Source organism: Phlebotomus papatasi, chromosome 3, assembly GCF_024763615.1.
Source record: "Phlebotomus papatasi isolate M1 chromosome 3, Ppap_2.1, whole genome shotgun sequence".
NCBI classification, from domain to species: Eukaryota; Metazoa; Arthropoda; class Insecta; order Diptera; family Psychodidae; genus Phlebotomus; species Phlebotomus papatasi.
The window spans coordinates 38,817,543-38,834,327 of record NC_077224.1 but is presented as its reverse complement, the minus strand read 5'-3'; the positions used below and the strand labels follow the sequence as shown (position 1 = coordinate 38,834,327).

The window sequence follows — 16,785 nt, the reverse complement described above, 5'->3', positions numbered from 1 at the left end:
TTCTCCTCGTGCTACAATTTTTTCCCCATGGAAAGTGCGCAGCGATCGCAATAATTGATTATATTTCTAAATTGATCTCTCACCATTGAATTCCGCAGAAATTCCCTCAACACAAATATTCTAACTTGCTTGAATAATGTGCCAATTGATTAGTGTTTTCTGTGTGGGAGCAGCAGGAGGGATCCATTAGCTTACTCAAGGATTTCTCCCAGACTTTCTATCGTCCCTCTCAATGTACTTGGAGGTCAATTTCTGGCGAACTTTCCTCCCAGATTTTCTTACAAAAAAAAGTCTTATCTTCTACCATAAAGACATGAATATAATAAACCTTGTGGTTTCCGGATATACTTTACCTATCGTTTTTTAACCACAATTTTGGCTCTCCTTTGTCACTGTCAAATGCATTAAATATTTGTCTAGATCCTCTTTTAGAAAATGTGAACTAGAACTACCCTTGAACATCTTCAAAGCTCTTGAAATATATAAATTTCACTATTATCAATCTCACTTCTTATCATTGTTTACTTTTACATTATTTTGTTAAAAGGATGAAAATTCTTCGTACTAAGAAATTGCATCTGCTTCTACTAGAAATAGATAAGAATATGTTAAAACTAATTAATTATTGTACTTTCCGGGATTTATATTGCATCACGCAATAGTGTCAAGTATTTTTTTTTAGAATCTTAAGAAAAATGAAGAAATCTTATACTCTATGAGAGAATGGATCATTTTCACGACTGCATCGTTTACAAAAAAAATTATTTTATAAGAATAAATTAATAATTGAGAACTAAATAAAATAAGATTAAATTTTATTCTACTTCATGTCTTCTAAATCTAAAAACCTTTTCTTAAGACGATTAATACTTTTTGTTTTAAATTTGAGTTGCAACCGGCCACGTTAAAGAACTTCTGCTTAAAACGTGTTTAATTAAGTTTATAATAATGCGGTTTCTTACAGAGTTTAAACTTTAAACCGTATTTTGTGGTATTTACTTAATTGTTAATTAATTAATATTTGTTTAATTATTAATTAATAATTGTTAATTAAAACATATTTTTTGTAGAACATAGGGAGAGATGGGGCCATTTTGAGCTGTGGGGCTATATTGATATACACTAGCGTTCAAAACAATTAATACACCCTTCGTAAGTTTAAATACACCTGATTTGGACCGGGAAAACGCTGTAATATCCAGTTCTATTGACTGAAATAGTTTCATATATAAACATAAAAACAGTTTTAAATAAAATATGAGAAAATACCTTTGCTAAAAAAATTATAATTTGAGGATCAGTCAAAAATTAGCTTTTTGGACAAAAATGCAAAAGTAGCCCCACATTCTAAAACTGATCTAATCTTTTAATAATCATTTAATATAAGCTAAATATTATTAAGAGTCAGAAAAATTGAAAATTATGCCGAGGGAATATTTTTGGTACGGGTTGTGGTCGGTTTCCGGTGTGATCTGCTCAGAAAGGGGTTTCTTCTTTGAATATTAAAATTTCCAACCCAATTTCTACTTTTTCAAATATTTGTTTATTATTTTGTAAATTACTATTTATTATTGTAGCAATTTTATTTCTCTTACTTCATTATTTTATTTTAAAAACATTAATAAAATCATCACGTTTGTAATACAAAGAAGTTAATGAGCTTGAGTTTGTTCCCGAGCTAAAGCTCAAACGGTAAGGTACAGTGATTTCCGGTTTTAAATGACTTTTTCTTTCCCCCCTCACCCCCCTCACCACTCTCCATCCTTGCCAAAACCAGTTTTTTCGGTTTTCTCAAAATTAGTCCAAGCTTTTTTTTATTAGGTATCTCAGATGAACATTTCGTCACATACTTATGACCGGAAAATTTGTCATTTTGTATTTTTAAAGTTCAAAGTTCAAGTAATTTGGAGGGCTCATTTTTTAATCGATTTTGTTGAATTTGGTTTTTTTTGGAAAGGTTTTGACATTTCCACTTTAGTGCCAAAATCGGTAATGAATTAGTCAAGTTATCGTAATTGATGTATTGTTCTCGAATTTGGCTATATGGACCCGAGTGAGTCCGACAGCCTTACATAAAATAGAAGAAGAAGAATTGTTCTCGAATACCCCTTTTTATCAGCGCATAAACCTGTTATTAAAATGGTCTAAAACATTCTAAAATGCATTCGATTGTATTTAAGAATTGTTTTACGATTGGTGAATGAATTATTCGTTAATAAACCGGTAGACACCCAAAAAACATCTAAAAAGATAACTCACGAGATAGCACTACATCGTGAGTGAGCATAGTTGGGCTGGGACGCTTTGCCATCTCTTACAAATATTTTCTATAGTTCCACAATTGTTTTGTAAAGCTAAGTTATTTTATGTTAAAGAACTGTTAGATTTACAAATATGCGAAAAATCGTATAATGTAGACTCAGAGCTCAAAGTAGCCTTACCTCCCTTTATTTTGCTCGAATATAGTTCATAAAATATTATATTTTTTCCACATTTCCACATTTTTTCCACATTCAAGGTCTAAACTTTTGAAAAACAATTAATTGGCTGAATTGGTTTGCTGAATATCTTACGTTTCAGAGGGAATAAAAACCCAGTATCTATCAAGTAATTTTGTGAGAGATCTTTGTATTTTTTATTTCAAAATTTTATTTAAAAGCATTTCATTTCTTTTATTTTGTATATTGTAAAATTAAAGCGATTTTGGATTAATGAAAAATATCTAGTATGAAACTTTTCATCTTGAAGAATAATGGAAAATTTGCGTTAAGTTGTACTAAGATTGTTAAAGTTTTTCAAAACCGTTTCACAACTTTAGATCTTACACAAACCTATAGGAATATCTATCTATCTATTTAATTTAGTTACACTAATTATGAATTGGGATTCATCTTTTTAGAAAGCCAAATCCCATTACTAAAAGAAACAGAATACACTTTAATAACCCTTTATACTTATTTAGCATTAGCAATAGAGCCGTGAAAAACATTGAGCTGTGTTCACGTACAACTACCCTACTCTCCCCTATTAAGATCAAATATTAGGGACATTTCGAGACTATTTTATCTTAAAATTAATCAATAAAGCCAAGGGCTGACTCATTCCCAAATCTATTGATAAGGATTTCTGGTTTCTCGGGTTTTGTGAAGCAATTTTTGAGTAATTTCGATATCATATTAAGCAAGGCAACTTTTGTGATTCTATACACTGAGCGAAATCCGAAAAAGTTAAAATAACATTCCGGAAATGTTAATTTTACCCTGCAGTATTGATCCGAAATCGGTGTAAATAATACTCTTTTTGGGTGTATTAGGGGTTAAAGTTATCCTTTTTTCATGTTAATTTTACCCATTTTACCCTTAAAAAGGTGTAAAATTAACATTAAAAAATGTTGATATATTTTTACACCTAAAAAGTGTTAATGTTATGAGGAAAAAATGTTAATCGCACCCTCTTTTTTTCTCAGTGTAGTTTTTCAAAGCATTTTTTTTAAGTTTTTAGACTTTTTGATTTCATTAAGAAATTTTTAGTTTCTCGAGTTTTGCGAAGGCGTTTCTCGGACAATTGACAAAGGTTTCTAAATATATGAGTCACCCCTTGAATCAAACAAAGTCGTTTTGGGATCGAAGAATAAAGATTTCCAAAATGCGTGATGTGCAAAAAGACTTTTTTTTTAATTTTTGATCTTGATCTTGTTCGCAATTCATCATTGAGGTTTTTGAGCATGAGAACGATGAGAACTGATTTTTTATTTATGGATATAGGTAATTGATTGATATTTCTAAAAGTCTGAATTCAACTCTTTTATGTTAGAGCACATAATCAATTATTAAGAAATTCTTTTTGGAGACATAATATATTTTTGCATTGATGACTCTGTAAATATTGATGTCTTCTCGCGCCTGAATACCAATTCTCTCTGCCCACTGAAGAATCTGTGCATCTCAATGAGCACAGTGTGGCTATTTTCATCTCTCTTGGAAGAAAACTGTATTTTCTGTTTGGGAAGGTCTCTCTGTGCAAAATTATCTGATGCACCACATCGCCTTGCTTCTCGATGATGGATGGTGATGAGGAAGAGGATGTTTGTCGTTTAAGCTGATTTAGCGTACAATTGTGATGCAGCAATGTGTGCTCTTTGTTCCAACTTCCCAACGTCTTTCCTCTGCCTTTTGGTACAATGGGTTCTTGGAGAGGAAAATTCAATTGGCATGACTCTCCATTGGCAGAGTGACCCGAGTGACTATAGGGACCTCTGGCAATTGGCAAAACTCTCCTGAGGGGTAGGAACTACATATATATGTATTGATTGCATAGCGCCGCGATGGTTAAAAATGGTGTCTTTTGTCGCAACACTTCACAAATGCTGCTGCTGCTGATTTGCCACCCTCGGAAGGTCTCGTCTATATATAGAACCCAGAAGATAGAGAATGTTGTTGCGCGGTGTAGGGAGTTTGGGAACGAGGTCGTCGACGTTGCTGCTGGTAGTTTTTTTTTGTTGCCTCTTTCACATTTCGGAATCACATACAAGAAGTGACGTGAGAGGAGAAATTTTCCTCTGCCGAAGAGCGTCGACGTCAACGAAGCACCAATACCAGAAAGGTGCTGCTTTGAATCCACTCTTATGAACCAGAGGGAGAAAGACATAGGGGATTTTCCCAATCAGAGGGTGAATTCAATTGAAAATCTCGGCCACTTTCTTAGTCCAAATTTCCATGAGCTCGTGAGCACATCGTCTCGTTTAGGGATTTTTTCAGATGCACAGAAGAATCACTCTTCACACTCCCCCCCCAAGAGAGGCATTTTCGCGGAAATCTATTATTAACTTATACCTGGTTGTGTGCTAGGCTGGTATACCCAGTATTCTTCGTGTAGGTGGCGAGTGATTTATCGAGAATTAAAAGTTAAATTCGAGTGTTCTTACCTCGGATGTCCTTCAAAGACTTTTACCTTACATCTGCCCTCCCCTTTATAACATTAAAATTGGAGTATATTTTCCCTAAGTGCAAGCTTGATTTGGTGCCTGTGGCTTTGGAACATTGATAAGAGAGTGGAGGAACTTGAGACATTTTCCGTGAGCCACGGAGCAACCGCAATACAGCCACAAAAGTGCGACTAGTTTAATGCTAAAAGTGGAATTATAGAGAAGTTGAGTGAAGAAGTTGGTGGTATTTGTGGGAGATTTTTGTTGCATTTTGCGCCATTTCTGATGCAATTTTGCGCCTAATCTCGAGGCCATTGTCGCGTGAGAGGGTCTTTATCAGCAATTGGTAACTGGGGGGAGACGTACCTATTCATCAGCGATAAAAGCCCATCTTATTTGCTCAACACTCACTGAGACAACATGGTACGTGTGGGCGACAAAGAGTTTTCTCTCCCAATGTCTTTCATCAGCTCTCTTTGATAATTTTCTTTGCTATAGACACAGTATGCCCATTTTTACCATATTCTGTTTTTTTCACTTGGCTCGTGGTTCATTCTGCGAAAGTACTTGTCTTTCTCAACTAACTCTCTAGAGACGAAGCATATTTTTTCCCAAGTCAATTTCCACAAGAATTAATCCAGAAATCTCTAAATCTTCTTCAGGCGCATCCTCTGGCGTGGGCAGTAACACCTGAAACACAAGAAAAATGGACGCTCCATCGATGGTGCAGCGCTCGGGGGACACTCTAATTGTGCGGAGTGTAGTGAGTGGCAATCAATTGTTCCTGGACAATGGTCATATAAATTCCAATCCCCCGGGAGAAATTCCTGCACCCCTAAGTTACACAGACGACTGCCTCGACGAGGCCATTGACGAAGAGAGTATCGAGGAGGACGGTGACGAACCACCTCCAGATCTCGGTCAGGGTGCCAAAGACGAAGAGTTACCACAGTGCAAAATCAAGAGAAACTACTCCTGCAACAGCTGCACCTACTTCACCCAGAATCCACGACTCTATCTCACACACCTGCGGGACAAGCACGGTGAGAAGATCGTAATCAACGAGTGCAAGCACTGCCTCTACGCCTCAAGGCACTACCAGAAGCTTGTACGACACATGAAGATGGTACACGGGTCAACAGAGGGCCTCGAGGAGCACCATCAGTCACGCAAGCGTGCTCATCAGATGATCAGGGAGATCAAGAAGCGCCGCGTGACTTCGGAGGAGGTCATCCCGCCCACAGATTCTGAAGAATTACCACCCTTCGGGACCAATACAAACACCCACACAGTGGGTGAACTCAATAAACTCCTAAAGTGCAGCGTATGTGACTTTACCACCCTCAGTCGGAGTCAGCTGACGGATCACGAGAGGAATGATCACATCAAAACTAAGTTCTTCAGGTGCAGCAAATGTAGCTACGTGACACACATCAAGGCACGCTTCAGCAAGCACGTGAAGTATCATTCCATGCCAATGATAAAGTGCATCATGTGTGACTTCCGGACACCCTACAAATGGAATCTCGATCGACATATGAAGAATCATGGGGGCACGGGACCTTTCAAATGCGCCGCGTGCAACTTCACCGCCGACATCAAGCAAAGTCTCACGGTACACGAGATGAATCACCACGTGCCGCCAGTGGGACATGCCTCCGGGATGAGCATGCACAGGCGGAAGAACAAAGTGGGAGGAACGGATGTACCAGATGATCCATCTGATGACCTAATGTACCGCGAAAATGCAGATTCGGATATGGTGAGTAACATTTATTTATATCCCATTTAAAATGATCATTTTCAAAGTTTTATTTCAAATGTTTATTAAAAAAAAAGCTAATGGTTTTGAAAGGGAATTCTGTAACAGTATGACAATGTCATATGACAAAATTAGAATTTTTATCTGCTAAATTTGGCGAAATTGCCAGAAAATGTAGCTCATTATCAATAATTGAGAAGTTCATAGAGCTGCTGTAATAGCCATTCGATACTCACAGGTCTCTAATGTTATTCTGCTTTCGAATTTAACCAGGAAAACTTGTCATATGATATTGTCATATTGTTACAGAATGCCCCTTCAAATTTTATTTGCATTTGATGTTCTCACTGAAAAAGTCTTATAGTTTTTTTGTTTTTTTTTTTTATCTTTTAAAACACATTTTTTATTTAGTTTTTCGAATGTATGTCCTTAATTTTTAAACGAGCAAAGTTTCATTTTGCAATGGTGTAGATTAAAAAATCTTTATTTTTTTCGAATCTTCTAAAATTCTGAGATCCCAAAGGACAAATCTTTTTTTGACTAATCAATCGATAAAAATCGATTCTTACTGATGATTACAAACTATAAAGGTGTCGAAATCTACGAAAACTATATTGCAGGAACAGAAATTCCTAAGCTAATCTATTTTTAATTTTAAAAAAAATAGTCAAATTGGTTCGCTGGATATGTAATGGTCCGGAAAAAGTTAAAAATAAATATTTCAAAACAAAAACCTTTTTTTTTAATTTATTAGAACTTTTGAATTTTCTTTTATAGAGATAAAAAATTACAGATTATTTCTTTTCCTGAATAATTGACAAAGCGTTTAGGAATCGTATAAAATCATCTATACAGAAAAAAATATTTTGTAAAATTGTGTTTTGTAAAATTGCCTGACGAACATTTACGAACAAATGACAAAATTTTACAAACATTTTTTGTGTGTTTACGAACAAATGTTTGTAAAAGTGCAAAAAATGCTCGTCAAGTGATTATGTTACGATCAATGTTTGTGAAAAAAGTACAAACTTTTACGAACTTGTTTGTGGGTTATACGATTTACGAGCATTTCGTAACTCTCCCATAGGAATTCACAAATATTTATGAACATTTTTACAAAATATTTTTTTCTGTGTAAGCCAATCTATTTTTAATTTAAGAAAAAAATAGTTAAAAATTGGCTCACTAGATATGTAATAGTCCGGAAAAAGTTAAAGAACAAATATTTCAAAATAAGAAACTTTTTTTAAGTTTATTAGAACTTTTGAAGTTTCTTTTATTAAGATAAATATTACAGATTATTTTTTTTCCTGAACAATTGACAAAGCGTTTAGGAATCGTATAAAGTCATCTAGTAAGAGACTTATTTAAATTATAGAAGAATATGGGCTGACGGTGGATGAGAATCTTATTCCTTTAAGGGAAAATGTCCTTTCGGTGAGCGTCAGTGTTATTGAGTGCAATCCAAAAATTAAACATATAATTTACCACAGATTTCAACACTTATCATATCTGTTGAGTGGGTCTTGGTTTATCTTTTCCTTTAGATATTGGTCAAGGTTTCATCTACTTTTTTGAAAATAATATTATATATCGAAAATAAGATAATAATTCGCTCCTAATTAATTTTAAACAATATTTGAAAATGCTGTTCAAAAATCACTTCATTTACTTATAGTTAGTACAGTTTTTCAAAGATTTAATTTAATGAGAAAGGTCTCATGCCCTTAAATTTCAGCCTTTCAATTTTTTTCATTGAAATATACATTAAATTTACTGCCTCTCAGCCGATTTAAATCACACATAAGATCGTGCAAAATATCTTCGGAGTAATACAATTGATTTTGTGATAAAAATTAGTTATTGGTTATAAACCAGTTTGTAGCCGATTGGAAGCAGTTCACTTTTGTCAGAAATTCTAAGACTTTTCCAACGAGCCCCCAAACATGATACCATTCGGTTGATAAATACGCTCTCTAAACCTTTGACCTTGAAAACCCGTTATTAGGAATGATTCAACGGTATTTTCGTATATGGTGAAATGTCTGCCTGAGTAATCCTTAAACGGGTCTCGGTCAAAATCCACAAAGCCAAAATCCCGAAAGCCTAAATCCCGAATGGGCTAAAATCCCGAATTCTTAAAAATGTCATAGCTACTCTCACGCTTGCACCTGCGCTTGCTGGAGGCAAAGGGAGATCTTCTGTGTCTTGGGAAATTATTCTATACATTTTCCTTCATATAATTTGATCCCTTTCACGATTTTGAACATTCGGGATTTTGGCTTTCGGGATTTCGGCGTTCGGGATTTTGGCTTTCGGGATTTTGGCGTTCGGGATTTTGGCTTTCGGGATTTTGGCTTTCGGGACTTTGGCTGCCACCGCCCTAAAATATATCCAAAATTGAAAAAAATCACACGACGTGTTTTCATGCAATCCCAAAAACATGGTTTTGGAGGGGAAGGTGAGGAGTGAGGGGGAAGTGAGGGACATATTAATGGTTCCAGGGTCAACTTATGGGGGGTGCCCCGAAGGTCCCAAGTCTCTATCTCTTACCATTTTGCACCTAATTTAGACTGAAAACAAAACATTAGCACAGAGGTGTGCAAAAAACCGTTGAAACCGAATTAACGTCAAAATAAGTTTGTTCTGTTAGCGTTTTGACCATTGACGTACATGTTTCTTTTGACGTTAATTCGGTTTCAACGGTTCTTGCACGCCTCTGCATTAGCATCTGAATATTAGCAATAGTTCTTTACAAGAGATAATTGTTGATACACAAAACACTTACCAACAAACTTTCCCTTAATCCCAATTTATTCACAAAACGTATGACTTATTTCGGAGCAAGAATTTTTCCCAAACGTACGACTTATTTCGGAACGGAGAGGATACTTAATTGTAACGCAACTCAAGAACCTTTATTTGCAAGATTTAAATATGACGAAATGAATATTTAATTTTTAACTTAGTTCCTAATAATAAATAATAATAATATATTTCTGATTCATGTCCCTGTACAAATATTAGTACAATAGTGGGGCTGTACATAAGATAGTATTGTGGTATTCCTAACAGACCGGAAGGATTTTTAATTTGCATAGTCTTATGGTCTTTTTCGAAAATTTAATATTGTCGGGTCGGGGGTAAATAAGTACGGTAAGCTAGTGATTATGATGAGTGGCAGATCGGCTCAATGGCAGTCATAGTGAACCTAAGTAGGGTGAAAGGAACACCTATTGACACTTTAAGAACTTGTGTCAGGATCAGGACCTATTGACACCCTACTCTGTACCATTTGGAATACAAAATTTGAACTTTGAACACTTATCCTTATTGAAAAAATGTAGACTAATGAAAAAACGGCAAATTACTTACACTTTATTAGATACAATAAATAAATTTCAACATTTTGAGAAAAGTGTCAATAGGGGTTCCCTGTCGAAGAGGTGTTCCTTCGAACCTAGCAGATCGATTTCCATCCTGTGTTAAGAACATTCTTTTTCAATTCCAAAAAAAACTTAAAAATAAATAAATAAATTTTCATTTAATAAAGCCCAATACCAGGGCCTTAAGAATTTTGAACACAAATGTTATATAGAGACAAATGCTATCTAAAAAATATCTATCAAACGTAAAAATGGAATATACGAAACACAGTTGTAATTTTCGAGATAATTTTGTTTAAAGTTGCTTAACACATGTAACTTTACATGTTTTCTGGCATATTGGAGAAAGAGTTTCTAGTGCCGTACAAACTTCACTAGTTCTAGAAAATTGTAGGCCATTTAAAGATCTTCAACATTTTCCTTCTGAATAATTGTGTAAATTCAGAAAAACCGAAGATGCAATCACGTAATACCGGCTTCAGACTGGAAGTTTAGCCCAGTTCCCGAAAGCTGCAAAAATCTAAATAACAAACAATTTTGTTGATTTCTCAAAACCTAATGCACAATTTGCCCTTACTATCCAATCAGGAGCAACAATTTCCTCAAAAATCTTACTTGATAAGGAATTAGAGGATTTAAGCCTTATGACTAAGCCTCAGGTCTGAAGCTCGTATAAGGACATGCAAAAAAAAGGGTTTTGTCTAGATTACAAGCCCAAACCCAAATTGAAATAGAAATTATAAGCATTTTCATAAATCAATGGACCCAAACATTAGGAAAATGGGATAATAACGGATAGTGTTATAGATAGATTGTTAGATTGTCCTTTCTCAAAAACAATTCAACTTTCAAGAAATTCATGAAACTCTCCAATAATAAATATATGAGAACTTGGCATTCAAAATTTAATATAAAGGTGTATCCAATTTATCCTTTAAAAACATATTTTCTTTCCATCAATATTTCCAGCAGAACTTCGATGAATCCCTCCCATTGATTGCCAACAACAACAATCGGGATGTAAAACCCTTCAATTCGGACATGGTCAATGATTCAGGTTTCCTCTCATCCTCCGTATCAGATCACACTGTATCCCCACCGTCTGGTATAAAGAAGGTGCCACGTCCAATTCCCAACTTGATACCTATTCAAAATGCATCTACAGCCCTCAATTTATCTGTGGGCCGCAAAGGGGATGCACCATCACAATCAATTTCTGATTTATGTGCAAATTCATCCACGAGTGCTCTAAAAGACTTTGCCTCCCTATTTGCGGGTGGTAGAGAAATTTTCTCGGAAGCAATAAAGAGTGAGGCACCCCCACAGATGTCTCCATCATCCACCAACTCCTTCAAGAAGAAGCACGCAAGTTTCTTTGATAAATTGCGCGAGAAATGCGTCACAAATTCCGGCGTGGGGACAAATATGACGTGTTCCTGTGGGCATGTGTCCAAGTGCCTCTCAGAAGCACTCATCCATCAGGACTCGTGCAAGAAGCAACTGGAGAATAGTCGTAAGAGTACCTCACCCATTAATCTGAGCATGAATGTTGGTTCAACGAGATGCCAGATTTGTCGTCATCGCTGCAAGTCTAGTGCTGATCTTATTGCACACATGCAGACATGTATTGAGCAGAAGAGTACAGGAGGAGATTCCATGGAGGATTCAGTGTCTGAGGTGGATAATTCAGACAAGGATGGAGGACACGATGAGGATATGGCTGATGATGCATCCAGTGACAATCAGAAGGAACCCCATCCGATGGAAAATGTGGTATTTGTATGGAATAAAATGCCTGAACAACCGGAACAGTTCCTGCCGACGAAGCAGGAACCTCAGACGCCATCTGGAGCTTCTGAAACCGAACCCGTATCCCGGGATGATCCAAATACATACTGTGGAGTGGAAACAGCTCCAGGGTATGGCGAAGTGACCAAGAAGATTCAGAAGGTTGAAGAACAGCCATCAAATTCGTGCCTCAAGAAGGTTTTCAAATGTCCCCATTGTTCTTTCTGGGCATCCACAGCATCTCGATTTCATGTTCATATTGTTGGGCATCTCAATAAGAAACCCTTTGAATGTTCCCTGTGTTCTTATCGATCAAATTGGCGCTGGGACATCACAAAACACATCCGGCTAAAGACAATTCGGGATCCATCTCATAAGACAGCTCGTGTGCTGATGAATGATGAAACCGGCCGAAGGAACTATACAAAATACAACAAATACATTACCTTGATGAAGGTGACGGATGAAGATGGCAATCTCAAACTTATGAAATCCGGTGAGATGACACCAAATCAAGAAGCTGCTCTGCAGACGCCAAATCTCAGTGCCACAGGAAAAACTACACCAGACTTTGCCATGCTGAAGAAATTGAATCAGAATGAAAATCTTCAGGTGGCACCTGTTCTCCAGGATGCTCCACCTTTTGTCACAATTGCTTTTAAGAATCTGGAGAAGAACAATCTCCTCTCGGTTCAGGATCTCCCCTTCATGATGACCACTGCTGGAGTTACGGGAGAAAGTATTGCTGAGTCCTTTGGAGCGCTGGCAGCTAAGGCAACAAATCAGGAGAGTGATTCCAAGAAAACACTGTTCAAGTGCAAGAAGTGCCAATTCAAGTAAGTTTAATTTATATTCTGGAAAGTCTTTTACATGGTTGCTGAGATTTGTCAATCAAAAAATTTTTTTTAACAAATCTTAGGAGGCGTTGGAACGAAATGTTCCAAAGACGATGAAATTTTTTTTTTTAATTTTTCTGTTCAATTTCTTCAACAGACATGCCAATCGGGAAACGGTTTTGGCCCATGTGAAGAGACACTATGAGGAAGCGGGTCTGCTGCTGGACAACAGTGCCTCATGTGGTGACAAGAAGCCCCTTGTTGGACTGCCGGAAGACTTGAAGCAAGTGCTGACGGGGCAAAAGTGTGAGGCTCTAGTAGCGCCGCAAATGCCGGCGGCCGCAATGGTGCTGATACCCAGCAATAATAACAATAACAATAATAATGAGAACGGTGAGCTGGATGAGGCAAGTTCTGGGGGTACTACGGTGATGCCTGGCTGGCGAGGTGCAACAGCAACATATCGCTGTGGCCATTGTCACCAGGTTTCAAATTGGAAGCATGTCATCCAGGTATATACTAACCATATCATTAATTCAGTGAAGGTCTGACAATTGTTCTTCCAATTGGAATAATATTCCTCTATTCTATCTATCTTTCTTATTATTTTCTCTATTTCTTCCAATAGAATATTTCTATATTAAAACAAAAATTTTCTTTTTTAAAAAGAACGAATCAATCAAAAAAAATCTTCCAAGGAAATAAAGTCACATCTTCACTGGAGTTTATCATTATGGCTTTAACTAAAACCAGATGAGGGATTTTTTTTTCTTTTCAATAATAGTTTTGCAATTATAGTTTCTTTTAGAGCAAAACAAAACTATCAAAGGAAAGTACAGCAAATTTCTTTTTTTTAATTATCTTTAAAATTGTTGCTCCTTTATGTGGCAAAATTCCGTATTAAATCTCACAAGGATTTGATTGGGAAGATATTCAAAACACTCTTGGTTCTGGGCTTCTTTTGATTTATATCGTAATTTTATTTAACTTTTGGATTTTATCTATACTCAAAGTAGGACTCTAAACTGTTCTTGGATCTCTTTTAAATAAAAAAAGAGAGATCCCAGATATTGACCAAGTTTAAAGAAATTTAAAGAATTATTTTAGAAATCAATTTTTGGAGTTTATGTTACTTTTAAAACAATTTTTTTTAATGCAAAGGTTTGGAAAACGTTGTAAAATTGTGTTAACCCTTTAAGGACGATTGGAACACCGGTGTCCCATAAAGAAAATAATTTTTCCTGACTACCTGAAATTATTTTTTTCTTATGTTGGTACGTAATTGTAAAGTAGAAGGTTGAAGAAATCTAGGATATTTTTTGCAAGTCTCCAACTATTTGCTAATTATTAATATTTAACCTTAAAAATGACGAATTTTTTAATTCTCATATTGAAAAATGATTTTAATTATTTTTTATACTTTTAATATTTTTTAAGTCAAACCGTTTTGGAAAAAGAAACTACAATATTTATACGTAATATTTTTCATTATACTGAAAAATATTATTCATTGGTATTGTCAGAAAAATTCCTTAAATTTTTGGGCTATTTTTATCCCTATTGCTCGTAGAGGTAAAAAATGCATCGAATAAGAATCTTTTGGATGTTCCAAAGTCAGATGTAAGATGTTTCATTGATTTTGTTTATCGGTTAAATTTTTATTGTTGATTTTCGGTCCGTAAAAAGTGTCTCGTCGTTAAAGGGTTAAATCAATCTATAATTAAGCATTTTTTTTTTAAATAATACAATCTCTTAATACGTCTTGAATTATATAAATAGAGGGATTATTTTACGAAAAATAATATTCTTCCTTAGAGGAATGCTGCGGAAATGACACATTAATAACAAAAGATCTGAAATTAATTCTAGTATATGAAATGATTTTCCCCGGAATAGTTTTGATAGAAGGAATAAAATCAGTGAACAGTAAGAAAATAGAAAAGAAAGCTTAATAACTAACATCTAACTAGTTAATAACTTTAGTTAGCTCAGATCCTTTATAATCTCAGTTTTTATTGATCTGGATATCGGGTAACAATAAAAATTTCAGATCATTTCCCTTCATTTTTTTGAATATCTGTTTTGCTAAATTTGGCAATTTTCTCTTCCAGAGTCTTTTTTATTTGACTAGTGATCTTCTTCACGACGCTAGAACTAGCAGTTGTATTAATAACTTTTAGTCAGTCGTTGCCAATGCACCCTATCCCTTATCTAAGGCTTCTTGTTGTACTTTCTTGTGAAACAGTTTTTTTTTAAACAGATTGTAAGCCTAAAGAACCGCCTTATGTATCCCAGGAAGCAAGTATTTTAGGGTAATCCGTGACTAAGTAATCATTAAGAACTTTGTGTAATCTGCTGATGAACCCTGTGATCGCATTCCTCCGCATTAGGAAGGTATTTGTTGGATAACTATACCAATCTTCCTTCAGATGCGTTTCCTTATCTTAATCAATCGTCTTGTTACAACTGGAATCCGGGATTATACTTGAAAACTCTCTTGACAAAGGAGACTTCGGCCAGGGTTCAGGGATTTATTGTAACTAGTGGTATTATTTCAATGAAAAATGAACAGTTTTTTTTTTTTAGAACTTTGCTGTTCTTAAGTGGTTCTGCATTATCGACTTTTCCTTGTATTGTTTCCTGTTTCGCGCCGTGTTCTAAAATGACCAGTGATAAGCCCAGATAAGCTTATGGTAGCTGAGATTCTTTACAGGTGACCTCGAAATGCATGCAACTCGGGGTGCTTGCAACTCGGAATGCGTCAAAATTCGATTGTGAGTTGAAGCACATTGATTGCGCATTGAGCCAATTTAATCCATTTCGAACGCCGAGAACAGTTTACTCGACGCGATTCTTTACCCCCAAAATTCAACTCACAATCGAATTTTCATGCATTCCGAGTTGCAAGTACCCCGAGTTGCACGCATATCGAGGTCACCTGTAAAGAATCTCAGCTACCATAAGCTTATCTGGGCTTATCACTGGTCATTTTCTATTTTAAATAGTCTGAGTGGGGAAGACCAACAAAAGAAAAAAAATTTCATTGAAATTGGTTAATAAACATAAGTGATAGAGTCCGGTCCATATGGGTATAGTAAGGGTCGGGGTACAGTGGGTTGGGGTAAAGACGGATGGGACCCATTATTAAAAAGATCGTGCTCTCAGATAAAATATAGACTAAAATTTCATCGAAATCCCTTTATAAATACAGAAAATGCAGTCCGGTCAAGACTTTTTTGATTATAGTTCGGGTCAGGGAACATCAAGGGAGGAGTGCGACCCACCGTTGGAAAGGTCTCGACCCCAGCTACAACATATTAAAATTTAAAGAAAAAGCATCGTCTAGTTTTCGAAATATTCGAAATCGATTTTTCGATTAATCGGATCTTCGATTAAATCGGATAAAATTGGGGTGTCACAAGGGTTGTAGTGCTTCACGAGAGCTTTCCAAAACACCCATTTTTTTGCATACCGATAATTAGAACCGGAGATATGACCATTCAAAAATTCAATTTTTGACCCTTTCTAGCTCAGGTCAGGGGGGTCGGAGGGGGTGAAGTTTGATATCGATCGAAAGCTCTTAGTCCCAGGTATAACATACTAAAATTTGAGATCGATCGATGCCATAGTGGCTGAGTTATCGAAAAAACAAAATTTAGGGGTGTTCCAAAATGGCGGAAGGGGGGGGGGGTGGGGGGTAGATTTGACATCATCAACTTCTAGCGGCCCAATGACTTTTAACCTTTGCCGAAAACCGCTTGTCGATATCTCTTTCCGTTCTCTCTCCAGAAGTCGAAGTGTAACGGACGGGACGGGACGTCCACGAAAATCGATTTTTGGCGCACATGATTTTCGTGATCTATGAGTGTCAAAACGTGTACATTCAAAATTTGGGCACGATCTGACGAGGTCGGATTTCACCTGTGACCACAAAAGCTGAGATTGTAAAGTAAAGAATCTCAGTTAAAAAACAAAGATTCCGCAAACCGTAAAAAACATGATGATTTTAACAGCATAATTTTCCATAGAAGCTTTGCAATCCATTCCGAGGGCATAGGATGGGGCAATCTCGCTACAGACCTAATCGAA

At 36.0% G+C, this 16,785-nt stretch overlaps 1 protein-coding gene across 4 annotated transcripts in view; it reads left to right on the top strand.

Annotated features, from left to right (window-relative positions):
• Nucleotides 1–16,785, top strand: part of LOC129805580 (uncharacterized) — a 53,419-nt gene that overhangs the window by 32,366 nt on the left and 4,268 nt on the right. The window contains exons 1-4 of one of the 4 annotated variants that reach the window (XM_055853597.1): nt 4,662–5,347; nt 5,587–6,686; nt 11,045–12,696; nt 12,854–13,208. In XM_055853597.1, the coding sequence (XP_055709572.1) occupies nt 5,631–6,686; nt 11,045–12,696; nt 12,854–13,208 (3,063 nt within the window). In that variant the 5' untranslated portion in view covers nt 4,662–5,347; nt 5,587–5,630. Of the gene's footprint in view, nt 1–4,661; nt 5,348–5,586; nt 6,687–11,041; nt 12,697–12,853; nt 13,209–16,785 lie in introns of those variants that run through there. The other 3 variants (XM_055853595.1, XM_055853596.1, XM_055853594.1) reach the window with 3 other exon arrangements.